Source organism: Balearica regulorum, chromosome 1 (assembly GCF_011004875.1).
Source record: "Balearica regulorum gibbericeps isolate bBalReg1 chromosome 1, bBalReg1.pri, whole genome shotgun sequence".
Lineage (NCBI taxonomy): Eukaryota > Metazoa > Chordata > Aves > Gruiformes > Gruidae > Balearica > Balearica regulorum.
This window is the reverse complement of record NC_046184.1, coordinates 62,687,584-62,707,364: the sequence shown is the minus strand read 5'-3', so window position 1 is coordinate 62,707,364 and position 19,781 is coordinate 62,687,584. Positions and strand designations below refer to the sequence as shown.

The following is a 19,781-nucleotide window of genomic DNA, read 5'->3' as shown; positions in this document are numbered from 1 at the left end:
GTAATATTGTTTCTTCTCACTGTATTGCGATAAATGGGTCCAGTGAGTCAATAAAAGGCATTTGTACTGACATGGGTTTTCCTGAATTATTGCACCATCTGACATTTTTAAGTCACCTATGCTTGAATTTACGTCTGCTTGTGAAAGTAAGGTTCATCCCCAGCACCATTCTACCAGTCAGTAGATACAACTCTAACATATATCAGATAGCATATCAATACAAATATGCTATACATATAGCGTTGAGTATAAGTGTGTGAGTGCAGGGCCTCAGTTTGATATTTAGCACATGAAATGATGAGTAGAAGACAGCGGATAAGTCCCCCAATGTGTTTTGGAGGTGATGACCACAGGTAGGCATAGCTCTCCTATTCCATGGGTGAACTATAGTACGGAGGAACAGCTTAACTTTATTGCTGCTTGCTTCAGGACTCCGCAACCACTCAGCTTCTGTTTGTAGGTAACTGGTCTCAATGCAATAAGATACCTGCAGCATAAACTGCTTATATTGATAAACCCTGACTGACCTGAAAATCAGAAGCTGGACGGCACGCTGGTACAGTCTAAACAATTCCTCTGTGATTCTGGCATCTTTGTGTGGTCCTGGAAAAAACTTCCTTCGGAACAGATTTTTGAGTTTCCAGATTATCTGGCAAGAGAGCTGCTAAAAAGAGGTTACGAGAATAGCTCAAAAGCAACAAGTACATGCCTAGTGCAATCGATAGAGCAACGGGCGCCCACTGAGCAGGAGCAGCAGTGATCTGAAAACGTGCAAGAGGAATATGGACACGTACATCCCATGGGTGTTGCAGTGCTTTGAGAGCTGGAGAGTTCTTAATTGAAATAGGGAGTAGTCCGAATGAAAGAGGAAGGCTTTGGAGATGAGATCAGGTTACAAAATCTATCCCCAAGAAGGCTGTTGGAAACTTTAGTAACAGCTAAGCTTATAGGTCTTTCAGAAAATGAACCAGAAACATTTTAAACTCACAATCTACTTTACAGCACAGCCCAAGGCCATAGGTAATCCATCTCTGCCAATCCTAGGATGTCCCCAGTAAGCACATAAATGTTTAAGAACTGCATTGCAACAAGCCTCCTTGTGTCCTGAAAAGAGACTCATGTCTCTGTTGAAATCCAGAGGCCCTGTGAAAAGGTTGGGAAGGTCAAATGTACAGCACGAACAATGAGAAATTCCTTTTTGTTCCTCCAGTCCCGACACTATGCTCTTCTGGAAGCCAGTTTGCCTAAATCTAATCCAGTTGGGTTTGCTGTTATGTCTGCTACTGCAAGGAGAAGTCTACCGACCGCACCTTTCGGAGAGGTCCCAGGCAATCTGCTGGAGAGGTTTTATTGCTGCTTCCCAAGTGGGAAGAGGAGCCATGGCGGGGTTTAATGGCCACTTCTGTGCCAGTACCCACAGGTCCCAAATTCTTGTCCAGTGCCATAGGCTCTAAATCAGCAAATGCTTAAACTTTTGCCTTACTTCAAGCGGCTGAGCCATTACATGGAAAAGATAAGACTGTCTCTGCTGTTGGCAGTGATGTCTTCCTCACATGCTTCCCCCGATAGCCACTTGGTGTGGCTGCGTCTGTGGAGATGGGCTGTGAGGGTAAGGGAATGGGACAGATTTATTTGGGGCAGGTAGAGGGAAGGAGGGTCCTCCTTCTACTAAAAATGTCAAAAAATATACCGATGTTTTTCACTCTTGTGCTGCTCTGCTGCAGACATTATGTGAGCAGGAAAGGAAAGCAATGGGGGTTTTTTGTCGGCATTTTGGCAAAGCATTTTCATGAGCATGGCTGCCCATTGAAGACATCTGTTTAAGTTCCCAACCCAGGATAACAAGCAGATCTGGGCAAATGTTTGGGGCTGTGTTTTTCCAGCAGGTTCGTGTACGTTTCATACACGTGAATCCAGGGATGAGGAACAGATGCCCTGAGCAGGCCTGGCCAGCGCTTTCAGCTGAAACACGTGTTTTGTGTCTGGCACATGGGAAGGAGATTGCATTCCCGAGGAGCTCTTTTGAGGAGTGCTAAGTAAACAATAAATCTCTCCACAATGGAATTTATTCTGAGTGAATTATCAGGGTTAAAAAAATACTCTGTTGCTTTCAGCTCTTATCTTTGTTTACCATATCACCAAGGACAGTGACCTGCCTTTGTGCCCTAATACTGAACCGTCAGCAAGAGGGACAGGAAATGCTGCCTTCTCTATAGGCTCAGCGTATAAGCTTAATGAGAAGAATAATATCTTAGCAGCGGTTGTTGGTTTTGCTCAGTTTGGTTTATTCTCTTTTGTTGTCTTACTTCAGCAAACCTAGATAATCTCAGAGAAAGGCCTTTGTGCCAAAGTTCTGCACTCTGTAATTTAGTGACCTTCAGATATTTAAACATTATTAAGACCAAGTGAAGCTGACAAAAGAGCCTATATCCTTTTCATTTCCCACTGAGCCGAGCATGCTGCGTCCTGTCTGGAGCCCAGCCGCACACAGCACACTCTGAACACGAGCCATCTTTCAACTCGAGCAAGGAGGGAGCGCGCCGACACCGAGCAGAGCACCGGCTGCATCCCTTGCTGTTGATAACACCAGGTTCACAGGAAGCCCCATCACTCCTGGGTCACCTGATTAATAACTACCCATAATGAAATAAGAAATGCATGATGGAAAATGTAATCAAATAGGGAAGCACCATGCAGGCTGGAGCAGAGATGCGCTGGTAGTGCCGTGTGCGGTGGAATGGTGTTGCCTTGTCCCAACAGCCCCACCTCTGGATTTTGAGGAGTGCAGGACGAGGATTTCTGCACCCAGACACTGGCTGCAGGAGCCCGTCCTGGTGCCTGCTCAAGGAGCACTTTTGGTGCGGCTCCTCTTCCAGAGGTCTTACAACAGCAGCAGCAGCAGTTTCCTTGCATGGTTCCCTCTCTGTAATTTGAGAGAGCAGAGGTCCGGGAAGCAGGGAGGATCCCCGTGGATCCCAACCTTTGTTTGGGACCCAAGGGCATCATAGTTAGATAATCCTTGAAAGCAGATCATTTAAGCTTCAAATTGCAACTATTTTTTCCATGCAAAGGTAGGAAAGCAGTGAGTTTCTTTGCCTGTTCGTTGCTGGTGTCTGGGTGAGTGTATAACACCCATTACAATTTTTTTCCTCCAGCAATTGCACATCGTAAAGCAAAGCTTTAATGATGGGTTAAGTTCACTACTTTATTTACACAGAAGGAATGTGTAAAATTTCTGTTCCGGTAGTCTGTCCATAATTTTGTTGTCCATTCAAGATTTACCTTTATTTCATATAATTTCACTACTAACTGCCAAGACTTACCTTACCCATGACTTAATTTTTTTTTTTAAAAAAGCAGTGGAGTTAGTGTTAGTACTGTGTAATGATCAGGCTTTGAACAGAAGAATCCTACGTTGCCTGCCTTTGAGCATGCCAGCAGTATCCACACAATCTCATGATTCAGGTTTACCAGTCTTATTAAAAGTGGTGGAGGAGAGGAAGACACTTTCCCAAATTTGCTTGGAAAGCTGTGTCAGGACTTGACCTCCTGACTGCAAGCCCCGTGGCTTCTCCACACAGCAGCTACTCCCCCCGTTCCTCCTGCCCTCGCAATAATGTGCCTGGAATCTGACCCTGCATTTCCCGCTGTCACGTTGGTATCAGCTGGAGATAAATGAGGCCTTTTTTTAACTTGTTCCTTGCTTTGCAGGCCGCTTTTCTCTTCTGGTTTAAAGAAGAGGCAGTGGTGATGTGGCACTGAGGTAGAGCTGTGTACACGCACTGACTGTCAGCATGGTATTCGTAATATACTGACCGAAGCATCTCTTGTGGTAGAGATGAGACAAGACTCCATTATAAGGAACACAAAAGGGATTTTTCTATCAAGTCCAGTGGAAGCAGGGAGCAAGCCATCGTCTTCCCTGGCTCTTCAGCTCCCAGCCTGTGTAGTACCAAGGAGCAAAAGTGATGACGTGCGTATGCAGAAGGAAAAAAAAAAAATCTTCCCACATCCTGACCTAGATAAATAGGACTTGGAATGAATTTTCTGACTTTGCAGCACTGACACTTTAAATCTTCTGAGATTTAAAGATTTTTAAAATTTTTTTTAGTCGTTTTTATACCATTTCAAATTGATGGATGTGTTACAGAAAATACACATGCATACATGTGTGCGCACATGAAGAGAGGCCAAAAGTACTAATACCAATCTCTCTTACTGTGTCATAATGTGAAATGGGAAGCGAATGTGTTAGGAAAAGCAGTGGGTATGGACAGAAGTGCAAGATGCTCTGGCTCTTCTGAGCTGCATCGCAAATGCCTTGAGAGCTAAGGCAGGGAAAACCGCGAGGTTGCTCAAAGTTACGCTGACAGAAGGCAGGTCTAAGTATGCAAGAGGTGCAAAAGGGAATCGCATCCACTTCCAGTTTTTCTGCACATGTTTCTTCCAAGAGGTAACTCAGGCAGAATATAATCCCAAGTAACCTGCTTTCCAAAATCTTTTCCTTCATAATTGACCCAACCCTCCCCCTTTTTTTATTTTAGTGCATCATAGGTATTATATGACTGGGACTACCAAAATGTTGCATGATACCATTTAAACTAGAGCAGCAAAGTTGGAATAGGAGCAATGTGCCATTGGCTTTGTCATTATCCTGCTTGTTCACTAGAAAGAATTGTAAGTTTCTTTACACACATGGAAGTCAAAGAAATAATAAGCACCCTTCATCAGTCAGATAGTCTCTATTTATACATTAGGGTAGGTGTGGGAAGCATGAAGTCCTGGGTTTTTTCTCCCTTTTTTTTTCTTGCTGATTTTCATTTTTTACTTTTTAATTAAATTTCTTCATTTAGAGTCACACAGCTGTCTGGGCTTCAGCCATAGATAAGTGGATCTGCGTATGACAGCAGCAACCAAAATTTATCTTTCTTTTCCCTCTCTCCCCCTCACTTCCTCCCTTCCCTACCCCCCCCTCCTACTACCCAGCAGAAACAAAGTGCTATATATAGACTCAGCACAGTTTACCCCCCAATTACTTTGTCTGCACGTTTCAATTTCGTTCTGTTGCAAGCTTTGCCAAGGTACCAAGTTTGGCATTTTCAAGAGGAGACGGGATGCTTAATCCCCAAGGCCCCTCTTGCAGTTACACACATCCCCCCCTGAAATGTGTGCTATAAAACTGTGGGCACTCTGAGGGGCAGCTCACGCTTCTGCGATGTTTATTCACATGAACTTCCCAGTTTTGTAGACTTTTTTTCTTTTTTTCAAAAGGTCTGTGTGATTCTAGCTGAGTGCTAGCAGCAGATGGCCAAAGGGCAGGCAAGGATGGCCCATGGTGCTCTGTAAATGGAATATTACCAGCATCCTGCCATCCCACTGTAAGTCTCTGGGTACTTGTTTTGTATTCTCTCAAATCACTCAACACTGAAGTCAGGTGTATAACCAGAATCTCATCTTTCATTATTAAAACAAAAAGCAACCAATAAAAAAAAGGGAAAAGGTTTCTAGTTGAAAAGGTAAGACTGAAAACATTAAACCTGGTTCAGAAGCCAGAAGGCAAATGAAGTTCAAAATACTATTATTTCTTATAAATCTCATGTGTTTTCTAGCCAGTTTCTAAGTGTGTTGGGGCCTTGATAATAATGTTTATGATTGGGGTTGGTAATATGCCTAGCTGAGTATGCCTAGCTGCTGTGGTGTGTGTGACAGGGCCTTTACAGGAAAAGCCTGTAGCTGTGCTCCATCTTTGGTCGGACCGCCCCCCCCTCCCGCAACAAATTAGCCCATCTATAGATATCCATAGATCCTTGTGCCACAACTTGTGGTAAAAAGGGCAAAGGATACAGTATTTTGTTAGGTATTTTATATGGGCAAAATTGCTTGTGAACCTCCTGCAGACTACTATGGTTTATGGACTTCTCTGGCTTAAAAGTACTCTTTTGTGCTGAATGATTCACCAAATGTGTCACTTTGTGGGTGCCACCTTTGTGTCTCAGTGGCATCTGGATCAAATGGCTTCAATGTCAGGGCTGACTCAAATCCAGGTGGGTACCACCACGTTGGGCAGGTTCTCCTGGGTCTCCACACGGCACCCCAGAGCCTTTATGACTGATAGAGCAGGGTAGAGCTTTAAAAAAAGAGAAGAAAGGATAAAATACTGGCTATTAAAGTAGTGTGGCCATAAGTGAAATGACAGCACAGAGATGAGGTGTGGGGAACTGTAAAAATAAGGGTCTCCTTGGAAATACGGGGAGGTAAATGAGTGAGGTGACCAGGCACTGAGACAGGAAAGGGTCAGGTTCAAGAAGCAAAAATATCCTTGAGAAGCAAGAGAGAAAGAACAGCACGCCAGGCTCGTTGTGGGACTGTGAGGTAATAAATAAATAAAGGCCAAAGCAGCTTACTCATAAAGCAGAAGAAATCGTGAGCAATACTTTCCATTTGCCTTCCCTGTAAAGTCTTATATCATCCTAAAACATGCTAGAAATGACCTTGTTCAGATTACAAATGAATTCTGTATTTTCTCGCTGCTGACCCTGTGACTTCATCCTGCAGCTTTTTGAGTTGTGGGTTTTTTTCCCCTCACTCCCGTGTGCTGATGAGGGCCAGTGATTCAGTAGGCACGGAGGGGCTTCCCATCCGTGGCAGTACGCTGTGCCCCCCAAACGGCTGTGCTTCCCGACACCCGTCCTCAGCTGTTGCGAATTGGCACAGTTCCTCTGACGCTGTGATTCACGTCTGTGCTAAAGGAGACCGCGAAAGAGGCAACCTCCTGGACTGAATGCTGTTCTTTAGAAAGATGTGACCACCTGAACTGAATGCTGTTCTTTATAATCTCTTCTCCAGTATGAATCGTCAAATGTCAGAAACACCCAAGTCTCGGTTTCTCTTCTTGTCTTAGGTTTTGTGGATCACTTTGACACTGATAATTGCAGAAGAATTCCAGATATAAAAAATATATTTTTGTCTTTACTTCCTGGGATTAAGGACAGGAAGGCTCTCCTAGGGGAGGTGCCAGTGGAGTTTTTCCACTGGCCTTTTTCTTGATTGGAAACGTTCCCACGATTTGGATACAGTTTGAGTGTCATTAGAGAGGTCCAGTTGGCCCTCAAATAACCTACTGTGCCTATCAGTGTAATCAGGACGAAGTTATTGTGTGAAGTAAATCATAAACAGATGGACAGCCATGCCATGCTGCTCTACAAAGGGTAGAGAAAAGCAAAGACACAAAACAGCGCCAGAACATGACACCATGATGGCTTCACTAAATCTAAGTGTGAACAGGCTTAGGGAAATTTCTGTGTTCCCAGATGGAGAAGAGATAGAGTAAGGGAAGAAAGGGAAAGAAATCCTTGAATAGGCATCTGCCAGGATTCATTGCAGACGGCTTTATCTGAATATCTAGAGAGGTTTGTCATAGGATAGCGTCATGCTAGCAGACACCCCTTTTCACAGCCAGCTCCCCACTGAGCTTGGGGTGGTGGATTTCGGACTGGCATCTAGTTTTTTTTGAAAGACCCTCTTCATGCATAGAGGCGGTAAAACACAAAAGCTGTTTTAAGTGCTATCAAGTTTTTTCACATACCAATGGTAAATTACTTTGTTGTACCCAAGGCAGTCAGCACTTCCCAGAGGGAGCAGAAGAGGAAGAGGCATTGAATAGCTTTGGTCAGAAAACTTTTTCCCCTTTCTTTGTCTATTTTTTGTATTTTCAGATAAAATGTGAGAAGTTTCAACAGGTACAGACTTTTCCTTCGTGCCTTGTAGAAAGGACATAACACTAAAATTTGGAGCTAGAACTGGACATGGCATAAGCCACGTTGCCCGTCAGAAATAAGGCAGTAAGTGGGAGTGACCAGGGCACTAAGGCCCCGCTTAGGAAACTTTGTCAGTGCTGTCTGGATGGGGAGAAGGAGGACGTGGAGGTCAAGAGTTGCCACACGGATGGGACGTACCAGCACTCCTCTGACCCAAGGCTTCACACAGCTCGTCAGTTTTAAACTATATACAAGAAAATTATTTCACTATGGGGAAAGTAAGGAGAAGGGTTAAGATTTTGCCTGTATTAGGTAGGAGGTGCAGGAGTCTACAGCAAGGAATTGGAGCTTTGACACCAGAAAAGCTTCTTTATTTTCTGTACTTTGAGTACCATCAGTTTCTCAAGGACAGGCTGAGCCCAGAGTTATGATCTTGGCAGCTAAAAACAAACAAAGCTCCTTTTTGTTCAAGACATATTTAAATGCCTTACAATGGATTTCTTTCTTTTTTTGGTCATTTTAAGTCTATGCATTCAGAGCAGTATTTGCCTGTTTACTCACAGGAGTCACACTGAGGCTGAAAAAAAAAAAAAAAAATCAGACTACTTAGGAAGGCTCGAGTTGGTGGGTGCTTGACTCATAAGGTTGTAAATTGTAGGCCTCAGTCTTCAGCACCTCTGCTGGCCCCTTGTGTACAGGGAGGGAGTATTTACCAGGAGCACCTCACACATGCATTTGGAAGATGACCAACTAATTAATGTTTGCAAAACGCTTCGCGAGCCTCAGGGGAAAAGCAACTATGGAAAGGCAAAGTTTTATTATTGTTGTACTGCACCTAAAGTACATAAAATGTTTTCAAGGCATCAGGCACTACATAAGTGTTGTATGGTATTAAAACTGACCTGCCCTTGTCGGAGCAAATAATAATTACGCTGAGTGATGGGAGAATCTTGCAGTTTCTTTGCTGTGAATGTTTGCCTATTTACTAATTCAGAAAAGGTCTCATCCAGCAGCTGCTGAAGCCAATGACTTAAGCAGCCACTGGCTCAAGCCAATATTTAAGTATCTGCAGAAGGGTGAATTACCGAAGTAATTTATTTTGTGTAAAGCTCTGCTCTCCTCATAGGTTGTACCATGGTCTCTAGGGCATTTTTTGCCAAAACTGCATGCCTGAGGCTGAGTCACCTCTCAGTCTGTAAGGCTGCCAAGCGTCCAAGGCCATAGAGATGAAGAACGACCAAAGAGGACCTCACTACATAGCCCATATGATAGCCTCTATTTGCAGCATGAAAATTCATGCTGATGTCTTTTAATATAACATAACATGAGGAAATGAACATTTGATTAAACTAAACACACGGGCCTTTTATATGCAAGGCCCTAATTTAAAGCACTGTCACCTCCATACAGAAAATACCAGCTGGAGCAGGAATGATTAAATTAAATCATCTGGCTCTTGTGTGATACCATGAATGTCTGCTGAGAGGGGGAAAAAAATCCCTCCTCTTTATTCCTGTAGATCTGCAGCAACCACCAAGGGACACTTCTATAGCAGGAAGGATTAAGTCTTGCACGAACTTCAGTGCTTAATGTGCTTTGGACTGGTGACATGCCCTTCGGACAGACCTACCCCAGTTTTATAATTCTCTTTCTCAGCCTGTTGGGCCTCTGGCAGTCCTTTCTCCTGTTTAATTTCCTCCTTGCCTCCCTCCCACTGGGATCCTTCACCATTCAGCATTTCTGCCACCCAAGTAGAAATTTTGATTGTGTCAGACAAGTGTAGAAAGAGAGACTTTCGAGCCTCGGTGGGCTGAGGAGAGAACCGGGGGGGATTTCTGGGGGCTGAGTGGTTTTTAAGGAGGCAAGAAATGGGCAGTCTCTGTGCTTCTGATGGGCTCAGCCTGCTACAATGCACGGCCACAGATTATATCACATCCACAAATAGCCGGAGCAAGGCACGCATTGCATACAGGTAGAGAGCCACTTCTGGAGAGGAGCCGCTCTTCCCCACCAAACCGAAGAAAAAAAAAAGGTATAGTGAGGTTACTTGTGTATTACCAGCTGCCTGGCTGGGCACCATCAGCACACCAGGGGCCTGCCCCATCCTTTGTACAGCGGAGCACCCCAGATGCCCGGTCTGACTCCCAGTTACTTATTCACTTTTCATTCAGGGGCACTCACTTCCCTTGGCATGGGAGTCTAGGCTGACAAATTTACAAAACTGAGATCAAACCAGATCTTTTTCTCCTTTCTTTTAGTTTGTAGCTTGCCTTATAAAGGATTTCCATAGTGATTTTCTTCTCTTTTTCCTGCTTTCCCCCCGCCCCCCCAGATCTTCTACCTGATGGCACTCATTCTGTTCTTGCTGATCACCATGTGTCAGTAGTAATGTAGGTGGAAGCGCATTTCTGACTGTTTTGGTTGCAGCTTTTGTGTTTATCTGTTTGGTTTTGGGACACTGTTCAGTTTCAGGAAGTATTTTTATCTCACAGAAGTTTCCTTGTGAGCAGTGATGCTACAAAGACCTTGTTTTAGCACCATGAAAGTTACTGGAGGTAGTGCAGGTCTGTCTTCTGTCAGGAGCTGAAGTCTTTGATTCAAAAAGCAAAGTAACATTGAAGAGAGTCATCATTGGTGTAACCTTATATTTTCTGGCTCTTTCCCCAGCACTGTTGGGTACGTACTTAGAACCGCATTTTCCTCTCCTTACACTGATACAACCCCAGGGAGCTGCGTGGATTTGCACCAAAGTAATGGAGGGAATTTGGCTGCAAGGTCTGCGTGTAATGTGGTTATCGGTGCATAATTGGTGCACCGGCCTTTCCCACCACCTCAGAACTTGGCCTGTGACTCGGCACCTGCCTCTGCCTGCGCTCACGCCACTTGTGTGGCGATGGACCAGGCGAGAGGAGAACGGGAAGGGTGGAGTTAGAGGAGGTGTGAGGGTGAGCGGCGGGCAATTTGAACAAAAAGCTGTAATACTAAATTTATTTGGCATGCATGGTCTTTACGAGGAGCCGGGAGGAGTTCGTTTGATGAGATGTCTGAAGCAGTGAGTGCTGGAAGAGTTTGTGTGCTGTGGCAGCTTGGGAAGTGCCTCAGTGAGCAAAGCGAAACTCCCGGCCCCGGGGAGTGTTCGGTGCCCACGTCCCTGAGTCCCTGAAGGTTGGGTCGAGGGCCTGTGTGCTGCATTGGCGTTTGAATGGCAGCCCAAGCAGATGAGAGAGCTGGCAGGTAACCCACACTGAATAAATAAAGAGAAAGCTTTGGAGTACACATTTTGGATAGCCTTTTCTTGCTTCTGGGGTAAGAGGTGTGAGGAGATGGAGCTGGAAACTTGCTTTGTGCCTGTCTGGGAACGTGTGAGAAGGCACAGTGCTGCTGGGGAAGCTTTAGTGTTGTAAGGATTCAAGAGGAGAGGTGCTAGGCAGCTCAGGAAGCTGCTTGCTGCTGCATCTTAGTCTGGAAACCAGACTTCTTGTCCGGTCTTCTGTTTCTGAACCTAGTTCTCAATTCTATAGTCAAGAACTGAATATTTTGCTAGAAGAAACCCTTCTGCAGGCCTATGTCACTGGAAATGGCCAACAGACACTTGTGATTTTAGATAGGCTACTTTATCTTAAAGCAATGTATCTTAAAGCAACACCTTCTGCCTTGACCTGCCTCCTGGGGTGAGTGGCACTCTGGGCCTTCAGGGTCCCTCTTCCCCAGCGGTGAGGCTGGTTCTGCCTGGTGCCGTGCCTCAGGGAGACATCTCACTTGGCAGGTGCGGGCTCCACTACAGACAGCAGAGAGCTATTTTCCAGTAAGTATCGCATGAGGACTGCCTTAAGCATTTTTTAGTATTTGATCCAAGTTCTGAGGATGAAGCCAAGAAATTTTACTTCAAGTTTGTCCCTGTTTCATTGCCTGACATTGTAGGGAGGTTTTAGTTTGGTGCTTTACAGCTATTCCAGCATATCGTTGTGGAAGTGGTAAAACATGAGGCAAGCTTTCTTTAAGCAAGTTAAAGACAGGTGTCTGTTGAACCACCCAACCTGTTTGGGTTTTTTTCCATTGATCTGCATTTTGAGTGTTATCCTGTCTCTAACCTTTCCTTTCTTGATATGGTTGTTAGCAAGGTTGTCATGGGGCAACCCTCACTTTACATAGTATTCTTGCGTTTCTTCCCCCTCTCCAAGGCTGAGCATGGCACGCAGGCTCTGGTTCTGTTAGGGGACGAGCAGGTCCTAGAGGTGGCCAAAGTGAGGTCAAAACCCCAGGCAGTTTCTTTGATCTATCAACAGCTTTTGATCCATTTGATCAAGGAACATTATTGACCTGTTTGTGAAGCCCAGCTATGGCTATGGTCTGAATAGCTCTTTTGGCAATTTGGAAGGGGAGGTGGGTGAGAGACACTGGGGATGATGCTGGCTTGTTTTTTTGACTCCCCTTCCGCTATTCTGTTGCTATCTGAAGTCTACATTTGAGGGAGAGACGATGTGGGCTGTGTAGCTATGCATACACAGATAACTCATGGATCTACATCTGCACTTAGGCAGATCTGCACGTCATCTCTCTGACATGGACTTTGTCACAGTCACACCTGCCCATGAGGCATTTGATTTGGATTGCAATTTCTCAGAAACCGCAGACGGTTCAGTCTCAGGCCATGACTCAGCAGCACTGGTTATGAGGAATGTGGTCTCTGCAGCCTTCGCTGCTTCCAAATCAATTTCAGGTGCATGTCACACTCTGTCAGCTACACAAAATTTTCTCTGATTTTTTTTTTTTTTCATTTCTGGCTTCTGAGCACCACCAGACCATGACCAGTAGGATAAGTGGAAATCTTTTATTCACTGATGTGTACTTGGATTACCATTCCCAAAACAGAGGTGGTAGAGGAGGATCTGTGCCTCACTCGGCAGCTACTTTGGGAAAAAGTTAGAATCTTGTCTTAAACTGTCGCTGAAGATGGGTTCATGCTGGACGTTGTATGGAAGCAACTGAGGTGCAGGCATATGTTCCCTTCTGCTGACTTGGCTGTGGTGATGCTAACCACAGCCAGCAAAGAGGAGCGAGCAACTGGGAACAGTAACATCTCAAACTGCAGCAGAAAGATTGGCCAGACCTCTCCTGTCAGCACTTGGATTCCCTTGGTGTTCATTGAGGAATTAAAAGTTAACTGAGGGTGGTGGCAAAAAATAGGTTTGCCTGCCTAGAAATCGTTAAAGCCAATACTGAAAAGCAGAGGTGGATCTGAAGGCAGTTATCGCTCTTGGAATTTATATGGGGATTAAAACATGCACCATCCTTGTAGCACATAGGCAATTTTATAATCATTGCTGGTATTACACCTCAGGGTACTCTGTGGGGTGAAGAATTAATTTCCCACCTTTTTCTAAGGCACTGAGGCCTAGGATTTGCTGTCAGTCATAAAGGAGAACTGGTGATCAAACTAGATGCTTGATTGAATGGTCTGGGGTGGGTGAGAGTGTACCACCACGCCTCCGGAAATCAAACCGAGGAAACGTGCACACACAGAAAATGCCACAAGATGTTACATGGCCATTTTGCTTCCACATCAACAAAAAAAGATACTACAAGGCTGTGCAAAGCATAAGACAAACTGCTGTGCAGTGGCTGCAAAATTAAAATATAGGATGTTTTATTACATGCAATGTGGTGCCTCCTTTCTTCCTCCCCACATCTCTACTTGTTACAGAAAGGAATCTCTTTCTTAATGAAAAAACACCCAATCTTGAGTAAGAAGCAATGTAGATTTTTTTTTATTTTTTTTTGCCAGGGGCTTAAAGTGGCATCTTTGCACAACACCACCCCCCACCCCAGCAAACCTGCCAGCAGTTCAAAGATATAAATAGGGACATTTAGGGAGAAAAGCATGTTTAAGTTCCTTTGAAATGTGCTTGGCTAAAGGAATATTTTGAAGAGAGGGAGTGGGAAAACAAATGGAAAATATTTTCTTTGAAAGGAAAAAAAAACCAGCAAGCTGTCCTTCCTAAATAGAGATACTTGGCTGGTGTGTACTTTACGCAGCCCTGGGTCAGACCTTGCAAACAACTACTAAATTAGGTCCAGCTACTTTGATGCTAAAAGCATGGAAGTGCCAATAATTAAGTTGCATCAGATGCAGGAAATGACTGATGTGTCTGCCATGCTCACGATAGCAGAGTTCACTGTGCTGCCATTTGACCGACCCCTTTTTCTTTATGTAAGCAAAAGGAATTTTCTTCTAAGGAAAATCAGCTGGTTTTCACCTTTGTTTTGTTTTTCTGAACTGGTAATCCCCTGAAGGTATAGAAGCTATTTGAAAGAGCAAATCAAAGCTCCCATAATTTAGTGTTATATTATTTGTTGATGTATGGTTTGATTTAGTGGCTACTTATTATATCAGGTTACCATATAATTATCTTAATTATTGACTCCAGAAGTAAGTCAAGGGATTATGAGAGAGACAGGAAGGCCCAGTGGAAAGGGTATGGCTCAGAGAATCGAACACATCACAGTGTGCTCTCCGCTCCACCACTCATTTACTCTGAGCCTGAGCTCTTCCCTCAGCCAGCCTGTCCGTGAAATCAGGAGGAATTGCAGGGACGGGACTCAGATGCTGACCCAGGATTCAAAGAGATGTAGGAGAGCAGTATAAAAAGGATAGAGGATGTAAAATTAGCAGAAGAAAAATGAATACACACCACAGCGTGCATTTGCATCAAAGTGTGGAGCACCTGTGTGGTCATGGAGAAGAGTAGTTTTGCCACAAAGGCCTGGCATTTGAGTGGAATCACAGTTCATTTCCAGCCTTCCGCTGATTTCCCATGTATCTCTTGGATCCCTTTCTGCAAAACAAGGATGATAAAAATCATCCTCCTGTCTTTGGTTTTAGGTATTCAAATTATTGGAGCACAGCTCCTCGCACAGCCTTCAGCCACAGTTCTGATGACATTGCTGCCATTTGTGGCTTTTAGTATCCTAGTCATTTGTCGACCAAAGCCAAAGGTTTGAGTTAGTAAGCACTACTTCATTATAAAAGCAACATTGGAAGGCTGTCGGTACAGTCTATACTTCCTGTATTGATAATATTTGACATATACTGACAAAATACTTCATCTATTGACAAGCTGAATTGCATCTTTTTCCCTTAGAGAGCAGCAGACACACTGGTTCTGCTCAGCCTGCACAAATTGCTCTCTCTGGGTTTGCGTTTCTTTCCTGAGTCAAAAAACGGGGATAATAGAATGTATCTATTTCCTTCCTAGAAAAGATCAGTTAATGTGAAATGGTGCATGGTGGCTTAGTGCTGAATAAGTGGGATACCCTAATCCGGCAAGGTATCCTCGTTCTATTGTACGCCTTTTCTGCATACCATCTGGAGTTGTTCTCTGCTTAGTATTTTCAGTATGTACCATATGTTTTTGCATGAAAATTCAATAAAATATGCATTATACATGAAAAGTGCTGTAGTAAATAAAGGAAGGATGGAATCCAGTCCCCTTTGTGAACGGCAGGGGCCCCAAATCTTCATAAAAGGTTTAGTCTAGTCTGACGTCTGTGCTTTTCTCCAATTTACTCCGTGTCAGTCTTTAGGAGATGCTCTAATTTAAAACAAAACTCTGCTTTCCTGATGAGGTTATTAGATGTACTTTGGCTGCCCTCTGCTGAGAGCACTGAATAAGACAGGGAACATGTCCTTTTTCCAAGGAAGGTGACAGTGGGAAAAATTCTCTGTTTGTCCATGCGCCAAGTCGTGCCACTGCTGCTGGTGGTCATCTGTGGTTTGGTGTCTCTCGCTGTCTGTTTGCTGCCTGTCAGAGGACAAAGTTTTCTGAGCTACAGCACTGTTTGGGTTTTAGTGCCCAGCACTCATTGTTGAGGGCTGGGTGTTTTTGTAGACTTACAAAAAATGTAGGCTCTGGCATTGCCCACCATGCAAAATTAAGCAGCATGACACAAGCGGTGGCCACGGGAGGAAACAGGCTTCTCTCCCCAGGCACTATTGCAATCCTGCAGGGTGGGATTTGAGCTGTACCTCAGCCCCCTCTACTCGGCAGAGCAATTTGCCACTGCGTGCCATTCCTCATCGGGGTGTCGGTTTCTTCAAGTGCCACCTCCCACCCCTCCACTAGCACTTTGCTTTTTTTCTATAACTGGGAAAGGGCAAAGGGTTTGCTCCAACATGAGCAAGAATAACTCAAGGACTTGGTGTTTCCTGGAGACAAAGTGCTCCTGGTCTGCCACGCTCCCATCTTTGGGAAGAAAGAAGGGTCCTGTGCAGATTTTAGTGCATGTATAATACAATAGCTCTGTTGTAGCTATTAATGCTCTCTGTAATGCCCTGTTTTTAATACTTCCTAGCAAGTTGATTTATTATTATATCTTCAGCTGGGCTGTGGACCAAAGTGTTTTGATGATGAAAGGAATGTTATACACACATTTAATTACTGCCCACATTTTTGTATAATTTTATCATTTACTGTTTTAGATGAGACATCGAGTTCTTCTACAGGAAAAATGCCCAGTAAAAAATAGATGATTTAAAAGCTAATCTGAAATGAGTTTGGCACTTAAATGTGAGAAAATGTAATTGTTCCTTTCTTCCTGCCTTTTCAGATGGTCCCTGATTACCAAAATGTACAAGAACTCCCTTACCTGGACATGGTGATTGCAGAGACATTGCGCATGTACCCACCTGCATTTAGGTATCTTTTTTTTTCCCCCCTTCTGATTCCACAGGATAGATCCCTAGGTCTATAAAATGGAAATCTGCTGTTGGAAGACCAAAGTGCCCTTGGTCTCTGTGCCAACATCAATACTGCTTGTGCACTTGAAAGATATAATGTGGCCTATTGAAGGAAAACTGGCTAGCACTGGTATTTCTAAAAGAGTCTTTTACAATGAATTGGCCAAGATTGCTTCCTCACCATTCTTCACATGCCCCAAGGTTAGAGGATGAAGCCATTTTGCAGCAGGACTGGCCTTTGGAAGCCAGATGATGCTTCCGTATGCCTCAGGCTTCCGGGATACGAAGCAAAGACCTATCCTAGCCTGCTGGCTGGTGGATGAGTTACCCTGCTGGTCATTAAGGCCCTGATCTGCGGGAGGGTTGCACATTCAGAAAACTGTATTTTGCATGTGTGTTTAACTTGGACCCCTACTGTTTTGCATTTAGTACTGTGCTATACTAATATAGCTAAGCTAATGGCTGCATCCATTAAATTTTGAGTTTTGCCCCAATTCACACAAGACTAGTACTATAGTACTTCTTACAAGGCTTCTTGAATTTTCATGAAATTCTAGTAGGCCGTGCATTTGCATGGCATGGAGGATAGCAAGACTAATTTTACTAAGTTATATTGATGAACTGAAAACAAGGGGAAAAGAAATTAGAAAACTGTTTGATTGTCAAATTTCCAAATTATCAGAAGCATAAATGCAAATGTTAAGAATGGAACCTGTCAAAGCGGTCAGCCAGTTGCACTGCTTCTCGTGAAGTTGGGGGAAAAATTCAGATGACTGGAAAGGAGCCAAATCTGAGCTTGCTGTGAGAGCCTTTGAAAAATTTACCCCATGACTGCAAGTACCTTAAAATAAAAATGCTTTAAATCCTATTCTCTTTTGTATGTTCACAAAGATTGGAAGTCAAGATTTTTCCATGGACATCTGCAGGATTGTTAGGAGAGTAGATGTCAAAGATATACTTGCTCCTGGATGAGATGACTGGGCTTTACTGTTATACATGGCATACAAGTAGAAATTGTTTTGCCAGTTAAAGTGTCAAGGATCTTTGAGTTTCAGCTGAAACACGGAAACAATCAATGTTTGTCAGAAGGGAAACAGAATGAGAACGGAGCAAACTTGGTCTGAAGTTTTGGTTGGCATTGTTGGTGGTGTTTATTGATCTGGCTTTTACTCTGATGGATGTGGAATGGATAGGACGGCCCAGTGCCTCGGAAAGATGCTAATTGCCTATGACAAGGATAATGCTGAGTTAGGGGAAAATTCAGTTGCAGCCAAGCTTGTTACAAAATGAGTAGGTTCTTTTTAAAAAAATGAACTTACTAGCCAGAGAATTTTCTTCCCCAGAACTCATGTTTCCACTATCACCAAATTCATGTAAAGATGAGAAGGATGGCCTGTCAATGTGGTTTTTAGCATGCCAGTGTTTTGTTCCAGTTTCGGAGTCTCATTTATTTGTCTATGAGAGAGAGAGATGGGTGACAGCAAGGAAAGAATGTGTTCCTGTAATGATACCAGACTGACAGCCCTGAAACTGAAATCTTTGTTCAACTTTGTAGGCACAGGGTGGGGAGCAGCAAAAGGAGCTCCTGCACATTGTCCACTCCTGTGCTCCCAGCTCCCAGGCTGAGATAGCAGGGCACCCGCCTGGGTCTGGGCTGGTTTGGGGTCTGTAGCCACCACCCCAGCGACGAAAGATCTAGATCAGGATCTGCCACCACACATGCACACCCACGCACCATTTTTTACAAGGCTTACAGACCCAAGCGTGTCTTTGGCAGGTGGCTTTTCTCAGTCTTCTTGTCATGATGAGGTTCCTAAGGACAGTCCTACTCTTGTCACCTGTCACCACAGGGTGGGAGGAAACTGGAGAGTTTTGTTGCTAACGTCATGCCTATCTTTGATGAGTGTATGTGAAATGCAGTTTCCCAAGGCTTGTGAATTGGTTTGTATTTTTGTAGCAGCAGCAGAACACTTAGCCCTAATATTAAAACCATCCCTTGCTAAGTTTCAGGTGCTGGCCCAACATGGGGGAGCTTCTCAAATAAGCAAACTCAAAACTGTATTTATTTGATATAACTTTTTTCCTGAAAGCAAAGCAGCATACTCTTTCTGCCTGTTATTAGAGATGACTGACACATTTCATCTGTGGTTTTCATAAAAAATGAGTCTAAAACCAACATTAGCAGCAAAAATGCAGTTTAACAGCTAACGTTTTGGAAAACCGTAAGCAACCAGAAATGCTTTACTGTGACAAGGGCAAAAGTTAGCTAGCTGGGTTGGAGCTGTGTGCTTCTAGGTGGAGGTGATCGTAACCTGAGAAGACACTAGCATCAGCAACGGTTGCTGTATTTATCTACTGGGAAAGTGTTACTCCCGAAATTGCAGGGTCAGTCCAGCTGAAGAGATTTACTTTTATGGTTCCTTCCTGCTGTGTTTTTACCTTTATTAATCAGCTGGGACATGTGACACTTACTGTTGCAGGTTCACTCGGGAAGCAGCTAAAGACTGCGTAGTGCTGGGGCAGCATATTCCAGCTGGGGCTGTCATTGAAACTGCAGTTGGACATCTCCACCACAACCCTGAGTTCTGGCCAGAGCCTGAGAAGTTCATTCCTGAGAGGTACGTGGAGTAATGCTTTCCATTCTTAAGTTGAAGTCCTTATGTGGGCCTGTTTAGATCAAAGACCTGCCTTAAATGCTGTTTCACGCATTAGCATGGGCACAGGACTCCAGCCTGTCCAGTGGAGACACCAAATCTTACTGCTCCTTCACAGCCACAGTAACCCACTACTCACCTGAAGCAGTATTTCCACCAAGAGGAGCACAGTTTAGTTTGGGTCATAAAAATACGTTATTTCTACCAAATTAGACAAGTGGCGATAGTGGCACATTGCACAGAGGGTGCGAGGTTTGGTCAAGGTTGAAACGTGGTGCGGTTTTTCAGACCTGTTTCCAAATCAGATGCTGCAAATTGTGTCACCTCTGGATGGAGAAATTCTGAAGTGAGATAGTATATTCACTGGCATAGAGGTACCCAGGAAACTCGTCCAGCTCCTGGCTGGTTTAGACCAGCCTTTTTACCTAAGATCATGTAATGATGTGGATACGATGTGAGTGGGGAACCTATCCCATCTCCCACTGGGAATTTTCTCTCTGTCCATAAGTTAGTATCCTGGGTTCTTAGCTCTGCTTGGCAAGACATGCTTTCATATGGAGCATTTATTCTCTTCAACTTGAGGGGACACTGTCAAGTTGTGGTTTTGTACTCGGCCCTATCTTACAGATGCTG

General features: G+C 44.1%; 1 protein-coding gene across 2 annotated transcripts in view; it reads left to right on the top strand.

The window, feature by feature from the left end:
* The window catches only part of TBXAS1 (thromboxane A synthase 1), a 236,601-nt gene that overhangs the window by 210,937 nt on the left and 5,883 nt on the right, over positions 1-19,781 (top strand). The window contains exons 10-11 of one of the 2 annotated variants that reach the window (XR_012835788.1): positions 16,365-17,002; positions 17,088-19,112. Coding sequence is in view for 1 of the 2 variants with exons in the window: in XM_075755106.1 (XP_075611221.1) it covers positions 16,365-16,453; positions 18,975-19,112 (227 nt within the window). In the remaining variant the exon portion in view is untranslated. Of the gene's footprint in view, positions 1-16,364; positions 17,003-17,087; positions 19,113-19,781 lie in introns of those variants that run through there. The other variant, XM_075755106.1, reaches the window with a different exon arrangement.